Genomic DNA, 17,859 nt, shown 5'->3' with positions numbered 1-17,859 from the left:
TTTATGATGATCTGTATCTTTTATGTCCTCAGCCCAATACAGTTCCTCAACAACTCTGAGCAATCTACTCCATGGCTTCAGTGCTCTCTGGCTACATCTTGCACTTAGGAGAGAGTTTAAAGTAGAAAGGTATACACGAATTCAAGGGTAACCAGCTCCCCTCTTCCCTGCAATTAGGGTCACATACATAAGCTACTGTCATTCATATGAGCAAGGACAAGAAGATGAAGCTAGAAAAAATTAATTACATTATAAAGTAATGAAGTTATTGCCACAGAGATGAGTTGCAGCATGTTTACAGAACAGAGACTTAAAAAGACAATAGAGATAAGACGAAAGGAAACAAAACCTATGATAGAAACCAAAATTGATCATTTTTCTCTGTTTCATTATTGGCTATTCTCTAGAATGTTTACATGCAGCCAGAAAGTTGTAAATGTGTGAACTGAGCAAACAGCCCAGCAAAGACAGTATTTCTACATGTGGGTACAATACTAGTTTTACAGCAATTCAAGACAGTTCCCCGATTACCTTCTAAAGGATGCACTTTCCCGGAGTGCTGGCAGTATCAACATTTATCACCTTCACGTATTGAAAGGTATAGAAAACCCAGCAAATTCATGAATCTCTGATTTTTCTATGTCTTCCTAAAATAATTTCTTTAGCTGCTACTCTGAGACATGTCAGTTTGAAACTGACAGTTTTCTCGTGTTCTAGATTCCAAACTACTGATGATGTCACGGAGAGTAATCTTGTCTTTAAAGAAACTGATTTCTAAATGAACAAAGCTTTCTTATCCTCCACGTGGACTTATAAAAACTGTTGCAACCAAGTACCCTGGCAAGAATATCATGGGACGTAACAAAATCTGAATGGATTATGTTAGAAGTAGTAACTGTTCTCTAGAGCATACTCAGGTTCTGTCTACTTTCTCATGTCTGGAGTGACTGCCAACATTGCAAAGTCCTTCTGTATACTTAAGGGGTCACCTTAAAAACACATACTACTATTGATATTTTGATAGAAAGTAATTGTCTTTATAGCAACTGATTAGATTAATATTTTGAGCTGAGCCAGGCAAAATAAAAGGAAAGAGGCACTAATGAACCTAATAAAGAGGTTCAGTCTAGAATGGTTGTTAATCTATATAACTAACTTCAGGGAAGAAACGTTTGGTGTCGATAAAGCATTTCCTTAGTAAATTACTACTGGCTCCAGTGTAAGACATTTACAGTAAACACCAAAAGTCTGCAAGGCATCTGTTCTATTCACAGTGGAAGAAGGATCTTTGCTCCATTAATAACTTTAAAAACATGCAATAACTAATTCATGATGGCAGTTCAAATCCTATCAGCAGCCTTCATTATTTGACCAAGCTGAGTTCAAAGATAAAGCAAGTTTTAAAAAACCCTTGAAAGTTTAAAAGTACACTTTAAAACTATAATAAAGAAGCTGTGGTGGTGTTCTTTCTACTAAATATAAAAAAGCTGTAGCTTTAAACCATGTGCAACAGCATTATTTTAAGAATACATGCAAGATAAGAGTTAAAATGTGTATATAAAATCCTATATGATCTCAGATTCTGTTGTTGTGAAATTGTATGTTATATAGAGAGGGCATGTGTAATATACGTGTATGTATATATTATAAAATACTTGCTGGAATTTTAACATTTGACTTTACTGGAGATTTAGTGGGACTTTGCCTAAGGCAAGTTTTTAATAGCAATAATAAAAAAATACTTAATGGTACTTAGGGTAAATAATGTGTGGTCACTATGTTTAAAAAAAGTAATACCGAACATCTGTGCTAGATTTCCACATGATAAAATCCCCACATTACCCACAGTTCTCCCAAAGTTATAGAGAAAAAAAATGTTTATTTAAAATTCTAAAAGAGACATGTGACAACCAATTTAAGAACTTTAAGCCAGGCACCTTGTGTTTTCTGACAGGAATATATATTTAGTGATCTTCATGATATTTAATTCTGAACACAAAGAATGCCATGGTATGACATTATGGCTTCAAGACAGATTTTGAACTGTTAACATACTTACAGGGAGACTACCCAGCCCAAGAATGTCCTTTTTCTTACATGTGTGTATTTGCAAAGACCACTTTGTTCCATACAGGATACGTTGTTTCCTTATCAGAGCAAATGCTATATTATTTTGTCTCAGAAAATATCAATAAAATTCAGCTACCTTTGAAAAACATTAACAAAAATATTTGAGTGAGGTTAGTTAGTTACAGACACAGGATTCAGTCTAACTCAGTGATGGAAAACTGAGTGCAAACAGGGCAGAAGTTCTCAGAAACCACGGAAAAGAGCTCAACATTCTCTCCTCAATATGCCGCATCTCCAAAACTGAAGCAGAAACACATGCTCACACTTTTTGCTATTCAATCAGTTTTATTTGTTCTTTCTTGCTTTGTGAATCAGCAACTAAGGAAACTTTGTTATAACTATTGCAAAGCTGGGAATCTAGCTATCTTTGTGAAAGCTTATTGGCTAGATTTTAAATTCCTTAATCCTTAGAAAGAAATTTAATCCCATTTTTTGCACAGCTGATTTCCCAACATTTTAATGAACCTTACCAACACTGATATTCTTTACTATTCCAGTAAAAGAGCAGGAGTCCAACTTCAGCTGAAGTGTCCTTCTCCTCCCGTGTAATAAGACTCAAATTTGCCATTCCTAAAACCTTCCAAAACAAAACTTGAGTAAACCTATCATCACAAGTTTACCTCTGTGAAACAAAGTTTAAAGATGCAGTAGACTGCACACTGCAGAAAGGTGCAATGTTTGAGGGCCGGGTAATTAACAGGCCAAAGTCAGTCCAAATCTGCTACGAACAGGAAAACAAAGAAAAAAATAGGTTGTTTTATTTTTTGGAGTTATTTTTATACCTCTGGTACACCAGCTATTTGTATGTCTCTTCCCTGTACCTTCTCTAAGAAATATAATCTAAGGCCTGGAGAAATTCCATATCTTCAAAGGCAGCTGTGTTACGAAATCCTGCTATGGCTATTCACAGGAAAAAAAGAACAATCGATTAAGAAAGAGAAATTTTTACATGATTCTTGAATATACAGCAAATTATTTTGAATCCAAATAGTAGGCTATTCATTTTATAGTAATGTGCATGCTTACATGAAATGGGCAGAAAATGAATATGAGAAACATTTCATAATTGACAAAGTGGAGGAGACTGAAAGACAGCAAGAAAAGTTACTTCTCTCTAGCTAGTCAAGTAAACTTTGAAAGAATTACTAGCTAGATAAAATCGGCTCTGGAGTAAGAATATAGCCCTTACTATACAATTCCTAGTCTGATCAGTGCTCAGGGGGGTGCAGGTCAAGGAGACAGAATTGACAGCCATTGGAGACAACAACCAGTTGCTTCAGTTTCTCCCACAGCATGTTAGTTTAATTCTCTGGTTTGGTCAAAATTCCACCTACCAGTGACTATTAATAAGAAAATCAATTTCTTCTGCTTCTCATCCATTAGTTTTCTATTCCACCACATTGAGAGATCTAAAAGACTATGAATGAACAGGAGAGAAGACAGATTCCAGCTTTGGCACTATTTTAAAGCACTAAGAAATGAACAACATAAGGTAGAGAGATACAGTTGCGTTAGGGGAAAACATGTTCAAAAGCTCAGCAAAATGCACAACAGACTTTCTCCAGCTAGGATTTAAAAGGTAACAAGATGGTACACAATTAGATTTCAAGAACCAAAAAACTTCAGATTAAATGTATTTTTAAACTAAACACCAACAGCATATCTTATGAGAAGTCCATCTATATATGCTTTTTAATGTAGTGTTGAGCTGCAGAAAATCAGTAGTCCTCACTTATTTTTTTCCACATCCTACATCAATTCCACTATGGTCAGCTTTTTTTCCCCCATAGGTAGCACTGTCTCCACTGGAGACTACAGCAGAATCTATCATTCTAAGGGTAAATTGATATACTAGAAAAATCTGATCATCGAATAACTTAATTTGCTGCTGCAAAGAAATTTATCTTCCTTAACTTGTTTCAAGTGCAGTGGCAGAAGTTCAAATAGCAAAACTAATTAAAAAACAGAAACAAGTGTTCAGGATTTGATCAAAAGGTATGTTACACATGACAATATACCAGTTTCTCAGAAATATACCCAACATAATACTTCAACCTGTAAAATACAGAGAGCAGAATATTTTAGATGAAGTTCTAAAATGGCAACTATTTTGTTAAAGATATAGAAATTTGAGTCAATACTAAATAATTAATGGATGGAATTAATTAAAAATGTATCCAAGTTCCAGTTTACTTATAAAGCATTCTCAAGAAAAAAAAAAAAAATCCAGTAACTCTGCAAGGTCATTTACACATTTGGGACGAAGACTTACAAACACTAGTTAAAAAAAAATAATCGATCCACAGAAGAGAATACTATAGAAGATTCAACATAGTAATTCCTGTTTTATCATGTCAGAAGACTGTATTGTGCAGGATGAAGAATACATGCAGTGACAGCAATTCAAACGAGCACTGCAGAATAACAAGGACTTACCAAGCTACATACGAAGATGAAGTTGATCCATTTAGACTTTTAACAAATAGATAAAACTACAGAATATCTGACAGTTTCTCAAAGCATGCAGACAACTTCCCATAACAAGACAGCAAGACACAAAATTTGAACCTCAGAATATTTTCCAAGAGCCCACTTGAACAATCAAATCCAGATTACTCAAAAAAAAAAAAGCAGGCATCTACTAAACATTTAGTTTCTAAAGAGTTCATACATCCTACACATCATACTTCCAAGGTCCCTACAGCAAACTTCAAATATGCAGAAAAAAACCCCCAAACTTAAAAAAAAAATCAAAAGCTGTAAATGTCACATGCAACAGGAAGAGAGCTGGAGATTGAAAGACTTTCCCAATGCCTTGAATTCTTCTAATAGCAAGGAAATTGTTAGCCAAAATCTTCAAATCACTCGATAGTTTCTGCCAATCTGACAGTGACAGATTCCAAACAGCAAACCTAGCAAATTTTTAAAGCCTTGACCAGTTACCAAGGCTTATCAGCATGTCATAAGCAGAAACTCCAGTAAACCCCATTCTATACTTGCAGTACTCCAGAGGAAAGATACCTCTGTATCTTCATAGAAACTGAAGGAGAAACAATACTTTTCCTGGTCCCTGAGGGTAACCCAGGGGGAACTCTGAAACATAAAACTAATTCAGTATAAATACAGGAAAAACATGCACAGTCTATAAGTAGCAATATGATTTCTTTTCACCATTCATTGGACTAATCAATAAATTGGATGCCCAAAGACTTTACTTGGAAGCTTAGATTTTATCCACTTTTCAAGCTCTATTTAGCTCTATTTCTCTCACTACTCCCGACTACTGTGCTAATTAGAAACCTTCTTCAAATTTCTGCTGTCCAATACATACCCAAATGAGAATTCACAAACTTAAGTGATACTGGCATAACAGATGAAATACAAACAATCACGTAACAAAACAAATAATAAATAGCAAGTCATCCATCCTTGAACCAGACTGTATGTACTACTGTGAAAACAGCAGATGTAAATCCAGAAACTTGACTGCTCGTTTATAGAACTTCTCCCACAAACCTCCCTCATCACAAACTCAGTATCATTAATCCCTTATGCAACTCCTTTCAGGATCCATTGACTTTCAGACTTCATTAACAGGTGTCATCACTTTTTAATTAAAATTCTGCCTGTGAAGAGATTCAGGATCCACGCTTTCACAAGAAAACTTTACTGAAATGTATCACTGTGCCTTGCAAATTTTCCAGTTTCCAAGCTTCAGATGGGCCCCAGATACCACAAGTCTTTAATATTCTAGGTTAGAGAAGACCAATAAAAAAAAAAAAAACTAAAGTAGCCATAAGCTAAATATAAAAGAATTTGCCCATAGAAAAGATAATATTTTGACAACATTCTGTATATGTAAATAGCTGTTCTTAATCTCTAGCATTCACATGTTTAGTGATATACAGGAGCCAATAACAGTTTTTTTATGCTCTTAGACTAATTTTATGCATGCTTTTATCTGTCAGGCAAATTGGTGTTTACACTAGACTGGAAGTCAATAAGACTACACTGTTTCTATGGAAACAAACCTGTTAGTCACAATTCCTCTTACTGCGTACTCAATCTCCCTGCAATTCTCACCTTTCTTAGCAGGAAGCTTCCTCCTTTCTGAGGAAGACTCACACTGTCTTGTTTGCCTGACACCAGTCGCACAATAATGGTGATGGGTTGCTGGGATGTAGAGGGGCAGATGGGCTTGACACCAGCCCAGATTTTCTTTCAATTGTACCAACTAAATCATCCCAAATCCAGTCCCCAAAATGCATTCACAAGTGATGTGGGCAGCTGGTGCAGGTGGGCTTGGCACCAAATTAAGGATCTATCAAGGTACAGTGCAGCCATCACCCCAGTATTTTAATGTGCAACATTACGTGGTATATTTACTCAAAAAGTTGGGGCACTGGACATGAAAATACATCAGAAATGCACATAGGCAGAAGCCTTTGTTTATATGGAAGGCAAAACATTTTAAACACTAATTTCAAAAACAAGGGGTAAAAATCAAACACAAAAGTAGCATGCGCTCATGACTACTTTATAGCAGTGGAAGGTGTTACTTCTCTCTTCAGTAGTTCTAGTGTTCATTTGCCAAACACTAATTTGTCAAAATACAAAGAATACAGAAACTATGCAAAGCAGCAGACAGTAAGCCCCAAATATAGTTACTTTTCTTCCATAATTTCTTATACTTGCTTTCAAATGTTATATAGCCCTGTTGTGTATTTATTACAGATCTAAACCAAATGCATGTTATCATTTTTATTAAAAAATGAGAGCAGAAAAAGAACACTTAGATACTCTATATTTCTAAAACTGCAAGTACTTTGACAATATCTTTTAAATGAATAAATGAGTTTTTCCTTACCTCTCTAAGATGCATGTTTTCCTTCTCCTTCTGATCTAAAATCACTTCTAAATGATTAACCTGAGATTCCGCCTCTGCCATCCTTCGAGTTCTCTCATTGTCATCTTCCATTCCTTTAGATGGCAAACCTTTACTTTGCAACATTTCCAGAAGCTTTTTTATTGATTCATCTCTGGCATTTAGTGTTTGCTTTTGTGTTTCAATCCTAAGCTCCATTTCTTCTAGCGTTTTTCTCAGCAGGAAGAGCTCTTTAGCTTGTCTATCGTGTTCTGCTTGAAGTCTTCGAAAATTCTCCTCTGTGAGCTCAATGGTAAAATGCTCAGCCCCCCGGTTTCCACTTTCTTGCTGGAGAAGATGGTTAAGGTCTCTCTGGGTTCTAAGCTCATCTTGAAGTGCCTGGATTGTCATTTGCAGATGCTGCAACAAAGAAAAGAAAAAGAAAAAAAAAAAAAAAAAAAACAAAAAATCAATTTCAGACCTGAATGTAGGACTACTCTTTGATTAAACTTTTGTTGTACGCTGTTACAAAAATTCATTAGAATCAATGATGAAAGTATATAAAATGACCTTATAAAATAGCAAATGCATGTGACAATATTTTTAATGATATCTTTCAAGTGCTTCTAGGAAAAAAAAAAAAGACAACACACAAAATAGTTTCAGCTACAGTTAAAATAAATAGCAAAGAAAGGCAAACCAACAAACCCAAACACTAGGCAGTGACACATCCATTAATAACAGTCAATAGGTACCTATAAAGCTGAAAGACTCAGTATTCCATGTTTTCTAAATTACTTCAGAGACTAAAGGTAATTCTACCCTTCATGGTTCTCAACAGTACTGTTGTTTATAAAGTCAATCAAAGCACTCACTATAATTGAAGGGGGCTTTGGGGAGGGGCTGAGTTGGGGCTGGTTGGTTTTGTTTTTTTCTTTTGGCAACTAAAGCTATGAACATGTTTACTAAACAGGATTACTGTATCTCTACCAAGCAAATAAAAAAACACAATAAACAATACTGAATTTTGAAAAATAAATTGACTGCAAATAGTGGACAAACCTTTGTTCTCCTGGCATCCAAAAACTGAACAGCATGGTAAATGAAAAAATGAAGCAAAATCAACATAAATAAAGGTCAGATGCAAGCAAAGGAGATTCAACAGAAAGAACTGAATTCAACAAAAAGTACCTTCAACAGAAAAAAATTTATTGAGTTATACAGAAAGGCACCAACAACTTCACAGTACTCGAGTATACAAGTCTAAACTACGGACAGACTTTACTCAATAGATGTGACAAACAAATACATATTAGAAATAATTAATCCCACAGTGAATAATAACATTCCTATTTTATCTTGCACTGTTCTTTTACACTTCAAGGTTTTTCAAAACACAGTAACTTGTTCTGAAATACTTGTTCTAAATCTGAGTACAGGAGTCTTTCTCTCTTCAAGAGGTAATCCTTGCGCTCCATATTCAACAAAAAAATCAAAAAGGATTTTGACCATTTTAAGATTGTAACATAGTTATCCCAAATTACTATGGTTTCTTATGTTCATGTCAGATTATATTTTTTCTTCTTATTTTTTCCTGCCTACACAACATACTGAATTTATAGAAATACTAATTCCTGAATAGCCACATGGTCTGTAGTAGAAGACATTTAAATGCAGGAATTAGATGACCTAAATGCACGGCACCAGACTTCTTTGCATTAGTGGATATTCTGCAACTCCATATTCTAAAAACAAAACAAAAAAAACCCCAAACAACCAACAAAACAAAAACAGACAAAAAAAACCTCTAAACACACCCATACCCACCACAAAAAAAAAAAAAACACCAACAAAAAACAAAACCACAAAACCCCACCCAACCACATATTTCATTAAAACATGAACTCAGTACAGGAAGCTTCTTCATTTCATTTGGAGGACTTGGCAGTGTTAGGTTTATGGTTGGACTCGATCTTAAAGGTCTTTTCCAACCTAAACAATTCTATGATTTGGTACCATATTCACATTTAGCACACACACACATCTAAAGCTGTCAGTTTGTAACAATAATTTAAACTAAATGAAAAATGGAAAACCTTAAGAAAATAATCTTTTGAAATCATGTCCTTTATCAGTTATTTCAAATGGAATAAAGTATTGCATGTGGTAGAATTCTGTAGTTAGACAATTTGAATCTGTTTTATCATTAAATACCACTTTTTTAATAAATGTCTGGATCTCAGTTCTCTTAATATTTGCATCTTATTAGGCATACACTCAGTTAAGAGCACATAAATGTAGGCTACTCATTTACAGCTCTGCTTTTATTCAATGGTAATTCTTACCTTTTCTTAATCTCATCATCTTTTTAATTATTTATCTAAACTTAAAAGCTCACAATAAATTCAAAACTCCTCTAGATGTAGCAATTTTCCCACTTTAAATATACTAATGTACTGAGTATTTATGACCCCAAGATTGACAGTTTTAGAACAGAAATTCAGTGCATAAATCCAAATCAAATTTTCAAATAGTACAGAAATTATATTCAATGATTATAATGAACGAGCGAATTAACAAAGTCAAAGGAAGGCAGTGACAAATAGGGACAGATGCTGCAAAGTAAACGAAATCAAAAGCATTTCTTTTTAAGGGCTTTTTCACTGTGTTAAATCATAGGGACATAATTTTTGTAGATTACCTTAACTAGCCAATACAGTGTTTTTAGCCAAACTGGTGTATTCCAAATTAAATGACATCTTGCATTAGACAATACAGACTTACTGTATTCTCTAATCCTTTGTAGCTTTATAACACTGAAAGTTGGAGAACAGATACTTGAAATTACTGAATTAAAAGTAAATCAGTTTTTAATAAAGAGATCACAAGTTTCCTTTCTACAAAAAAAAAAAAAAAGATTATTTTTCTTCACTAACATAAGAGCAGAACTATGGATGAAATCCTGGTTTAAGAGTATTAAAAAGAAAAGGAATGAGAAAACCAGAAACTATTTTCACATTCCATTACATTCTTCAATATATGACCATTGAGATGGAAAAGGCAAGGGAGCAGTTAAAAGTAACATTTCGCTTTTTTTAAAAAATGCAAATTCTTGGAAAAATTATGGCAGACATCTCAAAGAATACATTGGAATATCTCCATTCTCATCTTTGAGAACATTTTGGCTTCGGTGATGATGTTAGAGGCTACTTTAAAATTACACTCAATAGTTTGTTTCAGTGGCATGACTGGTAAGTATTTAAGAACTCATAACACAAGTTTCTATACTGAAGCTCAAGGAACATTTTTTTTTTTTCTGTTCATGTTTTGTTGTTACTGGTTGGGGGTGGCGTGGGGAGGTGGCACTTAAATCCCAGTTTCTGACAGAAGGCAATTATGCACAAGACTCACAGCTTCCATTTACAAAAATACACTTTTATTCAAAGGCTTCAAAGGAAACCGTGAGAGTGTTGCAAATCTGACAAAAAATAAAAATATCACAATCAAATAAAAAACAATATTTATATAAAATTTTTCACTCAGTCCTATAATTTAGGGAAACAGCTTCATTTTTTAGGACTTTGGACTTGTAATTATATAACAGACCTATCTGACACATCTTTACTTGTTTTTCCCATTATGGAATGAAGTCTTGGTTAGAGCTTACTGAAAATTTTCAGATAGGTAATTATTGAAAAATTTATTTGTATCCATTTAAACTATTCATAAATTTGCATCAAGCTTGGCAAACAGCACTTCTCAAAAGCTCAAAAGAATTCAAGAAATATTTTCTTTCTTGTTTTTCAAATTAGAAGTTTAGACTTTAAAACATTTTCATGCTTGTTTTGATTTTAAATTGTCTTCTTTTTTTAAATGGAGTCAGAATTTTTAAGTGAAATGTTTCCTTTTGATAAAAAAAAAAATCATTCAACATTAGACAAAAGAATTTCCCATTTAATTCATTAATTTTCAGGTTGGTGTCCATATCAGTCATCAGTCAGAGTTTCAGTCTCAGGGCATTCTTTTGAAGAACAAAGCTCATATCTATACATTCTGCAAAAGAATGACTGGCTGAAATAATACACATATAAAGTTTACTTTGCATAATAACAGTAAACTAAGTCCTTCACATTCCAAAATTGTTTCACTACTATGCAACAGCAATATTCAACAACTACCAAGTAGTCTAGAAATAGTCAAAAGAACTGTTTTCTCTGATCTGAATCATGATTTAAGATATGTCCTCCTAATGGTACATTAGACGATATTTACTACTTTATGCAAAAAACTATTTACAAATAAATGTTTTCCCAAAGTCAAGCATTCACCGTACACCAAATGCCTACATGTGTATGAGACTTTAGCTAAGCAAAGAGAAACTAATTTCTAAAATATTTAAAATGTTTTAAGACAAAAATAAAAGCAAACAACATAAAGGTGAATATACAACCATTCTGAATACAAGCTGTAAAAGCCAAAATTGTTGGATCCACACACAAATAATAAGTCAGAACTTAAACAGCAATTCTGGTAAGATAAACCAGACAACCTATGTATGCGGTTCTCAGGTTCTACTCGTAACCATGTTTGACACTGAGCGCAACAGTAGTTGTGGCTGATTCTCAGTAATTATGTCAAAACTAACAGCCTCAACTGTGGCAGACTACTGCTACTTTGACATAAGAGAATACATTTTCGTACATCTTCAAGACTTAGAACTCTTTGAACCAGATTTAGACTTGTGCTGGCACAGACTTCTGTATCTACAGCAAGCTAAGAAAGGAAAGAACAAATGTTGTGAGGGTGGAAAGAAACTGTATAATTAATTGCAGTGAGGGAGGAATGTAGGAGTGCTGTGAGTATCTGTCACACTGCTGTCATTACATAGACAAAGAACTTTATGGGATTTAAAAAAAAAAATTGCAAGGTCTATCATATTTTTCATAATTTCTACAGACCAGTTGACCAGAAATATTTCCATGCCAATCTCTTGGTAACATATAAATAGTTCTCCCAAAACTTTTTCTTTCCTTCTCTATAGCCCAACTCCAAGGTGCAATCCATGGAACCGAACAGGAAGTTCCATTAAACTTTCACTGAATTAAGCATAGTGCGGGTTTTCAAAATTTGTCCCCACAAATTGAAACAAAACCATGACAGGAAGATGAATTAATGGCCCTTCCAACATTCCAATTCACGTTCTACCCAAGGAAGTTCCTCTAATCTGTGCCAACTGGCTATTGCCAAAGGAATTGTCTGCAGAGAACTGTCCTGCAACAGTAGCCTTGGACCAGAGCACATAAGCACTTTCAGAGCAGCCCAAAGTCTTAGACTCATCGATTTAAAATTGTTAGTCCACCTACAGAAGTACACAGCTTCTTGTATTTAGCACCATTACCCAGGCACCAAAAGCAAAGACCAGGTTGAAGAATCCAGTCTACTGTCACGTAAAAAACCCCAGTCTGTTATTAACACAGAAAGAAGTGAAAAAACCTTGTGTAAGGTCAAGAAAGAAACTATAGCTAGGGCTGTCTTGGCTGGGAAAGCCAACCTGAAGGATTTGGTGGCAGAAAGTGGTGTTATGCTATCATCAAGTGATGGATTTTGAAATATATATCCATCACATATAGAATTTTTAGTAGTCTTCTGTAATATAGCGATAATCTAACAAGTTAATTCCTCAGACACTAATTACTCAAATTTTGGGTACCAGAGCTGCTGAAGGATTCCAAGTATGTTCTTTGATAGTTTCTGCTCTAAATAACTCAGTACAGCACTATGACTAGAGGGGGCGATGGCAAGATCATCCAGGATATTTGAAACAAGTATTTCTGTAGCCATCCAAGACGATTTGTTACTTTGGTGCTTTATCCAAAAGAACTATAGCTACTTTACCAGACTTGAGTGTTGTTTCCCCACCTAATGCTTCAATCCTCCCTCCCACCCCCACTGTCTTTTTATTGACTCCTAGTTCCTGTCTCTCACAGCTCCATTTTTAGCTCCTGATTCTCCTTTTTCTTTCCCACTTCAAACACAAGGACAAAATGTATTAGCTTTGTCTTATGGGACTCTCTTACCTGACTTTACAACAATTGAGAAGTAATGACTATTGTGCTAACAGTCTCTGTCCTCTCAATGCCAGAATTTCCATATAATGTGATGGTCAAAATCTGACAAAGTGAAAACCAACTGACAGCAAAACCCTGCAAGTTTAGAAGGAATAATCGGAATCCAGGAAAGAGAGCAGGTCCACGCAACAGATATCCACACACTGCAGGGTGGGATGTGAGGTGAGGCTGAACTGCCTTACCTTACACCAAGCAGCTGGCAGTATGGGAATACATAGGAGGGCATCAGGATGGATTCATGACAAGGACTTCCAGAAGAGCTGGGAATCAAACCAAACTGAAGATTTCAATATGCTCTTTCTTTTTTTCCTTTTAGTAATGCACATAAAAGTTACAGAAGATTTTGTCAGTCATTTATAATGCTACAGCAGGTATGATCTAACACAGTGTTTTTCTGAATTTATTCTTCAAACTACGGAAGATTGTTTTAAGCAGTCTCTGCAGCTAACTTCTTGATAGTACGGGATATCTTAATATGCCACCTTACATGATCCCATTATCTCTATGGTGAATGCAGTGAAAGGACTAAAATGTACTAACTAGAATGCCCCGTGTCTTGAGACATAAACATAGAATTTACAGGGCTGGATCAGTTGATATAGTCTAGTCTCTTGACAGCGGCAAATACATGACGATATAGAATACTGTGGAAAAAGAATCCTACTGTGCAACTGTACACCACAGAGAGCTACAACTATAACTGAATACATTTGACAAGTATAACAGCAAATTATGCTATCAACTATACTTTCATTTTCTAAAATCAAGCTTCATCATTTATTCTATAATCTTCCATTGCTCCACTTTCATTCTTCACTGTATGAAGCTCCCCCACTTAAAGGTGACAAACTAATTAAAGCTTTCTTATGAACTTCACCTAAACCAATTTGCATGTTAACTTTAGTTATACTACTGAAACAAGCATGAGCATTAGATTTGCAAATATTTATAACTAAACATTGTTAAGGTCAAACATGCAAATCTTTATTTTCTTCTGTAAGAGAAAACAAAAAAGGGAACTGGAGATATTTCTTCATCGGCATAAATTAAGAAATGGATTCTCACATGCATTTGCTCATCTGTCTAATGTAAATTAAAATCCTGGCATCCAAACAACAACACTGGGTCAGTTGGCAAAAATTTTGCTTGAGTAAGACAGGACTGACAGAAAGAGATGAAAGGAGAAGACAGATGTAATTTGTGAGGAATCACAGGAGATTCAGACCACACACACAATGCATTTTCAGCATTAAAAATTCTGGAGGTGCACCAGATGTGAGACAACCTCTGCATAACACCATTTGCTGGTAGAACCATGTATTTAAAAAGGGAGAATTCTTGGTTACTGATTTTCCTTCATTTTTCTTTCCTTACACTTTTAAATTTGGTGCCCTGTCAAATTCTATAAATTTTGCCCTTAGTACTTTGCTTTGCAAGTTAAATAAGGAATCTTGTCATGTACATTTAAATCCACATTCCTTAATACAGACATTATATTTAATCTGAACTATCAGAATGCATTACTATTCAGTCAGCTTCTCTGGGTCATCTCGCACAAATATTTTGGTGAAAGACAACTAAGAATGGAAAGAAAGTATTGCCTAAAAACCTGAGGTCATTGTACAAAAATGCACCTCCATTTATAACTGGGGGATAAATATAGGCTAAAACATTTTAGCATTGCAAGTTTCATAGTAGTTTTGCACCTAATTCTTAAGGCAAAATGTGTAAATATATTTCTTTCCTGATTCCCTGATTTGCTCTGGGCTGAGAGATGTCATTTTTCATTTATTTCCATTGCTTTGCCATTTGCCCTAAGTAAGCTTGCTATCACAGATATAGTTTGTCATTCTATCAAACAATATTTCTTCATAATGGATAAATTCAGTACCACAAATCCATCTCTAAAGCACTGAAGTTCATTTGTTAATTTGGAGTATTTTGGAGTAGAAGAAATTAACTGTATGCCTGAAATATCTTTCCTTATAATCCTTTCCTTCTTTTTTCTACTACGTTTCTCCAGCACAGCCAATGCTTTCTGTGGTGTGTGATCTCATTTCAGGTCTTTCAAATTCACCTTGCCTCTAAAATGCAATCACAGAATCACAGAATTATCAGAGTTGGAAGGGACCTCTAGAGATCATCTAGTCCAACTCCCCTGCTAAAGCAGGATTGCCTAGAGCACATTACTCAGGACTGCATCCAGGCAGGTCTTGAAAATCTCCACAGAAGGGGACTCCACAACCTCCCTGGGCAGCCTGTGCCAGTGCTCTGTCACCTGAACCGTAAAGAAGTGTTTCCGTGTATTTGAACGGAACTTCCTGTGTTCTAACTTGTGCCCATTGCCCCTCGTCCTGTTACCTGGAACCATTGAAAAGAGCCTGGCTCCATCCTCCTTCAACCCACCCTTGAGATACTTGTACGCCATAATAAGGTCTCCCCTCAGCCTTCTCTTCTCCAGGCTAAAGAGTCCCAGCTCTCTCAGCCTTTCCTCATAAGGCAGATGCTCCAAGCCCTTAATCATCTTAGTTGCCCTTCGCTGGACTCGCTCCAGCAGTTCCCTGTCCCTCTTGAACTGGGGAGCCCAAAATTGGACACAGTATTCCAGTTGTGGCCTCACCAGTGCAGAGTAGAGGGGGAGAATGACCTCCCTCGACCTACTGGCCACACTCTTCCCTATGCAGCCCAGAATTCCATTGGCCTTTTTGGCAACAAGGGCACATTGCTGGGCCACGGATAATTTACTGTCTACTAGGACCCCCAGATCCTTCTCTTCAGAACTACTTCCCAGCAGGCCCGCCCCTAACCTATACTGGTGCCTAGCATTCTTCCTCCCCAGGTGCAGAACCTTGCACTTGCTTTTGTTGAACCTCATTAGGTTCTTCTCTGCCCAGCTCTCCAGCCTGTCCAGGTCACGCTGGATGGCAGCACGGCCCTCTGGGGTGTCAGCCACCCCACCCAGTTTGGTATCATCAGCAAACTTGCTGAGGATACACTCTGTCCCCTCATCAAGGTCATTAATGAATATATTGAACAAGATTGGACCAAGTATTGACCCCTGGGGGACACCACTGGTTACAGGCCTCCAACTAAACTCTGTGCCGCTGATCACAACCCTAATACTTCCATTGTTTTTTTTCCTCTAAGAAAGCTAGCTGAATAGTATTTGTTGAATTATTTATTCAATGGAGACTTTCTGATATTTGTCAACCAGTTTTAACCAAAGTCAGAAGATGGTTTATTTCTGTGGTGACACAGTACATTTTACCTCAGACCACGTTTACCAATAGGAATTCAGTTACAGCATACCTTGCATAAAGTAGTCAGTATCTCAAAAGCAAAAATTCAGTACAACCTTCTTCATCAATTCCTTTAACACAGAAAATCTGAATTAAACCATGTTTTCTCCAATTGGTAAAAATCATTTTAATACTCATGGGCCAAATCTTGTAGCCTGAAATCATAAGAATCAGAAGGCCAAGAGGAAGGGATTTTTAGAAATGCAATAAGTCAAACAATGCCTTGAGAGGAGTAATCTGCAGATACCTGTTCACAAAAATGTCCACATCAAGTTCTTTAGTTACTAAAAAAAGCTTTAAGACATGTAAGTCATCAGTATCATAGCAAAATGCAAGATTTTGTATCTGGGTGATCGTTAATGGTACTATTACAACTTATAAATAGTCCAATCATGCTGTTATGACAAGATTGGAAGTTGGAGGTCGCCTTGGGCAGAGTGATCATGAATTGATAGAATTTTCAATTCTCGATGAAGCAATGCGGGGAGCCAGCAGAACTGCCACCTTGGATTTCCGAAGGGCAGACTTTAGCCTGTTTAGAAGCATGGTTGAGAGTGTCCCTTGGGAGGCAGTTTTGAAGAGCAAAGGTGCCCAGGAAGGCTGGGCATACTTCAAGCAGGTGCTCTTAGAAGATCAGGAGAAGGCCGTCCCGTGTCTCAAAAATCGAGCAGACGGGGAAGACAACCAGCCTGGCTAAATAGAGAACTTCGGCTGGACCTCAGGAAAAAAAGGAAAGTTTACATTCTCTGGAAAAGGGGGTTGGCAACTTATGAGGACTATCAAGATATACCAAAGCTATGTAGGGGGAAAATGAGAAGGGCCAAAGCTCAATCAGAACTCAGCTTGTCCACTGCAGTTAAAGACAATAAGAACAGATTCTTTGAGTATATCAATAGAAAAAGGAAGACTAGGGAAAATGTAGGCCCACTGGTTAATGAGACAGGTGCCCTAGTGGTGGAAGACACAGAGAAGGCAGAGTTACTGAATGCCTTCTTTTCTTCGGTCTTCACTGCTAAAGCTGTCCCTCATGAATCCCATACTCTGAAGGCAAAGGGGAAGGTCTGGAGAGAGGAAGATTTTCCCTCAGTTGAGGAGGACCGTGTCAGAGACCACTTGGCCAAGCTGGACATCTGTAAGTCCATGGGCCCTGACAGGATGCATCCACGAGTGCCGAGAGAGCTGGCGGATGTTATTGCTAGACCACTCTCCATCGTCTTTGAACGGTCATGGAGAACAGGAGAGGTGCCTGAGGACTGGAGGAAGGCTGACATCACTCCGATCTTCAAAAAAGGCAAGAAGGAGGACCCAGGGAACTACAGACCAGTTAGTCTAACCTCTGTCCCTGGGAAGGTAATGGAGCGACTCATTCTGGACGTCATCTCCAAACACGTTGAGGAACAGGAAGTTATTGGAAGTGGTCAGCATGGATTTACCAAGG

General features: G+C 36.5%; 1 protein-coding gene across 1 annotated transcript in view; it reads right to left on the bottom strand.

Annotated features, from left to right (window-relative positions):
- The window catches only part of ERC2 (ELKS/RAB6-interacting/CAST family member 2), a gene marked incomplete at both ends in the record, with an annotated part of 454,823 nt that overhangs the window by 386,373 nt on the left and 50,591 nt on the right, over positions 1 to 17,859 (bottom strand). The window contains one exon of the mRNA XM_082487881.1: positions 6,998 to 7,414. Within this exon, the coding sequence (XP_082344007.1) occupies positions 6,998 to 7,414 (417 nt within the window). The remainder of the gene's footprint in view (positions 1 to 6,997; positions 7,415 to 17,859) is intronic.

The sequence above is a fragment of the Vanellus vanellus genome (assembly GCF_965231255.1).
Source record: "Vanellus vanellus genome assembly, chromosome: 9".
Classification (NCBI taxonomy): Eukaryota; Metazoa; Chordata; class Aves; order Charadriiformes; family Charadriidae; genus Vanellus; species Vanellus vanellus.
This window is presented reverse-complemented; position numbering and strand designations above follow the sequence as displayed.